Raw genomic sequence first — 6,000 nt, 5'->3', positions numbered from 1 at the left:
CCCCCAGGGCCCCCCTCCCCATCCCCCTCCTCTGGGGCCCCTGACTTGGGCCCTTTGTCGGGTCCGTGTTCCTCCACTGCTTTTGTGGTGGCTGCTACGCCGCACAGGGTCCTCCCCCTCGACAAGGGGAATGAAGCTGACTTAAAACAGCTTCTGATTTGCCGGGTCATTTTAGCTTTGGGTTCTTTGAAGACAGTGCCCGAGAGAAGTGTCTATGAAGGAAGAAGACAGAAGACAAAGGGGGAGCCTGGCTGGAAACAGGCGGTGGTTATTTGGAGAGCACAGACAGGGTGGGCGGGCTGAATTGCGCTGGTGACAGCCGGGTGGGTGCAGCCGGCTTGAAAGCAAGCTGGAACAACAGGACGGGTCCCACTCTCTGCCTGCCTTGGGAACAGTGATAGGAGCAGTGTTAGGCAGGCAGGCAGATGGACAGAGGACGGACGGATGGATGGATGGACAGATGGATGGATGGATGGATGGATGGATGGATGGATGGATGACTGTAGGGAAGAACACCCTTTAGCGGGTGGGACTCTTGTCCCAGGGCCGGTGGCTGAGTGAGCAGTTGGACCCTCTCTCTTCTGGCTGAAGGACAGAAAGGGGTTTCTCAGTCAAGAAAGGAAAAGCTGTTACCAGAGACTGTAGACGCGCAAGACAAGCCAAAACAACAGGGCGGGGGCAGGGAATGACAAGGGCACCGTCTCATCGCTGGGATTCCCATTTCTGGAGTTGAGGGAAGGTGCTCAGGTACCCGCTGCTCTGGCGGAGATGGCAAGGGGAAAGGGGAATTGGGCGGAGAAGTAGGGCCCAGGTGGAGCTCAGTTCAGTGGAAGAGGTGCCTCCCAGGCCCACAGGAGGACTGGGGAGCCCAACGTCGAAGGGAGTGAGTTCAGGCGCTGGGGTGTCAGAGGCCTGTGGATGTGGGCATGAAGTAGATCAGCTGGGGTAGAACCATGCAGGGGAAGGAGTCCTTGGGGCAGGGGAGGCCTCAGTGGAGCTGGGGCTGGGAAACAATGGAATAGAGGTGCTGAGTCACTCCCAAGGAGGGTGAGACCAAAGATGGCTGGTGCCCCAATCAAGAAGCCTGAAGAGGCCCGAGTGGCCAGGGAAGAGCAGAACCAAGGGAGACGGGAGCCGGAGCAGGCAAGAGAAGGAGAGCGTGGGCGGGGGCGGGGGGCAGAAAGCCCCAGAACAAGACCAGGGAGGAGTGTGACAATGTCCAACCACAACTGGGTGCTCCAGGCAGCGCCATTTTGGTCAAGTGGCGAGAGTGGGCAGGGGTGGACGGGGCTGAGGAGGGGGCCAGTGGTGAAAAAGACAGTCCATGGAAAAGTTCTTTCTAACGACTCGATAGCGTTAGACAGCACGCTCCGTGGGTGTTTGCAGGTGGCAGAGGACCCAGGAGGGAAGGAGAGAAATCAAGAGTGACCCCTGGGGAGGCAGCAGGGCCTCCGGAGCAGGCTGGCCTCCTCGGGGAGAAGCACAGGGAGGCCAGATGGGAGGATGGGAGGGACCCTGGGGGTGCATGGTGGGCCCACTGTTTTTTCCTGGATACACCATTCATTTCATCTTTTAGAGTCTCGGGTTCTCCATCAATAAAACAGAGACGAGGGGGCAGCTAGGTGGCACAGTGGATAGAGCACCGGCCCTGGATTCAGGAGGACCTGAGTTCAAATCCGGCCTCAGACACTTAACACTAGCTATGTGACCCTGGGCAAGTCACTTAACCCCAATTGCCTCACCAAAAATAAAACAAACAAACAAACAAACAAACAAAAAATAAAACAGAGACATTCACATTCACATTTCTCTGTATGGAGAAAACCAAAGGCGAGAAAGAGGCATCATTTCTAACTACAAATGAGATGTCCATGGGACTGTCTGAGCTGTGACCTCGGCTGCTTCTGTGCCACTGTCTGTGTGACCCCTTCCGGACGCAGAACAAAAGTGGGAGGCACCTGCAATGAGGAGGACACTGGCCCTGTGGGGAAGGGCCCAAAGAAATGGAGAGAACGACCCTTTACTGGCCAAACATGGAGCTGGGCCAATGACCCAAGGGGACGGCTAAGGAATCTCAGAGAGCTTGTCAGAGATGAACCCCATGGCCGGTGGTTCTGGGGCCAGGTCCATACCGAGAGCCGGGGGGACACAGGCCCAAAGGCAAGAACAGAACGACCTCGTGGTCTGACCGGAATCCGGGAAGGCAGGGACGGCGAGGGAGCGCTGCAGACCCGCCCGGTCCACACCACTCCCTGGCTCCTGCGGCTTCCCAGGGGACTCCCACAGAGCAGAGCCTCATCCCAGAAGCAGCAGTGCTCCCTCTGCGGCTCTGCCTTGAAGAGCCCAGGAGAGAATGCCTTGTATGGGCTCGGTCACCGGGGCCTGCCCCCCCCAGACACCCACAGAAATGCTGAGCTCGGCTGAGTCACTGGGAGCGAGCCTGCTGGGGCTGCCCCTCTTCTCACAGGGAGGCAGGGCTGTTTATTCTTCCTGTCACTCCCAGAAGCCATGGGAGGTAGAAATGGAGAGCAGGCCCCAAAGGAGAGGTCCTAGCCAGCAGGGAGGCCCCCTTCACGGCAGAGGCGACCTGCCGCTCCGCTCAGCTCCCTCTGACAAAGAGGCGGGACGCAGAGGATGCGAAAAGACAAAGCTGTTGACATGAGGTGTTCTAGCAAGTGAAGATGACGGATCTGGGAGAGCCCGATAGAATTCCTCATGTTCCCCCGGGAGCTTTATAGGAACTTACAAACAAAGGGGCCGCCACCCTGTCTGTGGTCCCATCCACACATCGCACCTTAGGGAAGAAGCCCGGAGCCTTGGCCGCGGGCTGGCTTTCAGACGCCTTCCACATCCCAGCACAGTCACAAACTCAAGGTCTCTAGCATCTCCATCGTCCTGGGGACTCTTGGGAGCATGAGAGCCCCAGGCTCCAGGAAGCACTCTGGGCCGTCTAGAGCCATGGAGGCCCCATGGTTGTCTCAGGCCCGGCCCAGCGGCTCTTCTACACTGGCTGCCACGACTGGGTGGGTCACAACCTCAGTCCCTGCAGAGAGTGTCTACACTAATGCTATCACTCCTCAAAATGTGCAAGTCCTAAAGATGGCACCTGCTCTCCAGAGACTGGGGGCCAAATCGACTCTGCCCAGATAGCACTGGTCGTTTGGAAATTAAGTGGAAAACATATATTAAGACTTTCAGGGAGGGGATGGTCCTGGAATGGGAAAGAGAAGAGGAAGGTCATCACCGCCGAAGTGGCCTCACTCCACCTCCCTTCTGAGCTGGGCGAAGTCTCCAAGCAAATCTTTTTTTTTTTTTTTTTTTTTGCGGGGCAGTGGGGGTTAAGTGACTTGCCCAAGGTCACACAATAAGTGTCAAGTTTCAGACTGAATTTGAACTCAGGTCCTCCTGAATCCAGAGCCGGTGCTCTATCCACTGCGCCCCCAGCTGCCCCCATCCAAGTAAATCTTGATAAAACATGACTCCTGTTTCTGGGCACTCATGCAGCCCTGGCTGCTGCCTGTTTGTAACAGCTCAGTAACTGTTAATGTCAGATATATTCAGAATCTTGGGGCAGGTTTGGTGTGAGGACAGAGAGAACCTCCTGGAGGAGAAGAGAAGGAACGTTACCCCTGGTATACAGAAAGAGGAGGCCCCAGCTCTGAGCCAAGGCTTAGGAAGGTGACCGCCTCTGGCCCAGTGCAGTGTGGGGGGGTGCAGTGCCAGAAAGGCTTCCCCAAAGGGACAGGTGGGCTCTCACCTGCTCCACGCGGGGCTCAGCAGCAAAGGAGATCCGGGCGATCGAGTGAGACGCTATACACAGCTCCTGCCCATTCACTTCACCCTCCTCCACTTCAACGATACCTAAAAGAACAAGAAGTCCCCTCCTTTAGTCTGGCACAGGAGTCTCTTGGCATGGCTGCCCTGCCTCGACTGTAGGCAATCCAAGCTGGGCACTCGACCGGCCTGTGCACACCCACTAAAGCTTGAGCTGTGGAGCCACCCACTTTCCCTCCTTTTCTGATACTGATATTCACGCCTTAGGTCAGTCACCCAGAGTCCATCCTCCATCCCACGCCCTGATGGCTGGTGACAGGTGGGTACAGGGGAAGGTGGTGGGGCAGACACTGCTTGGAGACGTTACCCTGAACAAGTCACTTTGTGTCTTGGGCAGTGAATGGGCAGGGTGGGCCCGGGAGCCTCCCCCAGATGTTTCCACGTAAGCATCACGGGGGCTGCACCCCTCCTTCCAGTTCTCCCTGAGGGTGCTAGGTTAGGCAGGAATGCTAGAAGGTTCGTGACTCTGTCCAACCGTTTGCCCCAGGCCTGCACACCCCGATAGGGCCTGTTCTTTACCCTCCTGAGCCTGAAGCTCCTGCCTGACCTGAGGGAAAGGGGCTACACCAGAACACGGCCCACTGGGTTCATTTCTGAGATTCTTTTGGCTGGGATGAGCGTTTCAGGCTAACCTGATCAATGATCAAAACTGCTCCAGGAAGCAGTTTTCTACCATCGGCAGAACGGGGAGATGCTGACCGAGGCACGGCCCTTTCCCTCCCGGGGATGTGGCCTGCAGACACGGTCACCCTCAGCCCCCTCCCAGAGGCATGAGAGAAGCTGCTGCCAGAGACTGCGCTGCCTGAAGTCTCTGCAGTCTGTTCCTGGGGACCCCCCACCCCCACCCCAATATACTGGAGGAGGGGAAGGGATTCCCTGAACACCGTCTGCCTGGAGGGCCCCACGGCTGAGCACCTGGATCCGGCCTTTCTCCCATGCTGGCGTCCATGGCAACCTTGGGTCACCCTGACCCATCTCCCTCCCCTCTGCGCCCCCTTCTCCTCCAGCAGCCTGGAAGGGACCCTCTCCCCAAGAGCCTCCCACCAAGCCCAGCAGGGTGGCAGCTTGGCCCGGCTAGCCCCCTGCACTGCCCACTCTCCAGCAGCGGCACAGCGCAGGAGTGAGCGGCAACGATGTAGGGGCCACGCTGAGGCCCGAGTTACCGCACTGAGGCCCGAGTTCCCGCGCTGGGTCCCGCACTGGGTCCTGTACCTGTGTTCTGGGCGCTAACAAAGGCCACCTTGTTAGAATTAGGTTTGAGACGGATGAACCCACACTCTCTGTGCATTGGCTTCTTAGTGTCTGGATGGAAGGCGTTGAACCTAGGCAAGGAAAAGCAGCGATCGTCAAAGTGAACATGCAGCCTGAGGGACTTGGCTGGGCACTGCGGAGACTACGTGTCGTTATAACCAAGCACATTCCCTTCCCCGGTAGGGAGAGAAGTGTGCTCAGCTCAGCGATGGCTGCCTGACGTGTCTGACTTTACTATCCCAAGCTTGACCACGCTCAGTGCCCCACACGAAGCCTCATTAAGGCAGCACGTGCCCTGTGACAGCCCGGACCCAGCCCACATCCTGGTGACATACTCAGGCCACAAGGAAGTCCCAATGGAACTGCTGTCCCCCAATAAGGTTTACTGATTGGCTGATTAATCAATGGAAGGTAACACAGCAAAGCTGGGTGATCGATCGGGGCAAATCCTGCAGCCTTTCTGAAGCCCCAAAGCCTCCTGGGTAATAAAGGGTAACAGTGTAGACCTGCCTGGCCATGAAGGGCTGCAGGGACCAAGTGGGAATATTCACAGAGGGTCTGAGCGAGGTTTTAAAACCAAAGTGCCCCATAAACACTCACAGCCATTAGCAGCTCTGGTCACCTCGGCGGGACTGAGCGGGAGGGAGCAGCCTACACTGCCCGCCGTGCTTGGCATGTTGTCTCCGTCGGCCGCACGAGGCACGACAGGGAGACCGAGCTCAGAGGAGTGAGTCGCTAGCCGCCCCGAGCAAAGATGGATGTCAGAGACCTTCTAGGATTTCTCTAGCAGTGGCCATCACCAGGCCACGCTTTACAACCTGTAATTGTAGTGCCCGTTGGCTTAAAGAACAACAAACCATATTGAACTCAAAATCAGGAGCTGGGGTACAAAGGCTGGAGGTGAGACTAACTAGA

The 6,000-nt window shown here is 57.3% G+C and overlaps 1 protein-coding gene across 2 annotated transcripts in view; it reads right to left on the bottom strand.

The window, feature by feature from the left end:
• THAP4 (THAP domain containing 4) overlaps window positions 1–6,000 on the bottom strand; it is a 62,572-nt gene that overhangs the window by 9,665 nt on the left and 46,907 nt on the right. For both annotated transcript variants that reach the window (XM_043996318.1, XM_043996319.1), the window contains 2 exons: window positions 5,047–5,156; window positions 3,758–3,861 (listed from right to left, as the gene is read on the bottom strand). In XM_043996318.1, coding sequence (XP_043852253.1) covers window positions 3,758–3,861; window positions 5,047–5,156 — 214 coding nt within the window. The remainder of the gene's footprint in view (window positions 1–3,757; window positions 3,862–5,046; window positions 5,157–6,000) is intronic.

Source organism: Dromiciops gliroides, chromosome 3, assembly GCF_019393635.1.
Source record: "Dromiciops gliroides isolate mDroGli1 chromosome 3, mDroGli1.pri, whole genome shotgun sequence".
NCBI lineage: Eukaryota > Metazoa > Chordata > Mammalia > Microbiotheria > Microbiotheriidae > Dromiciops > Dromiciops gliroides.
Note: the sequence above shows the minus strand (reverse complement) of the source record. Positions and strands in the feature narration are given on the sequence as shown.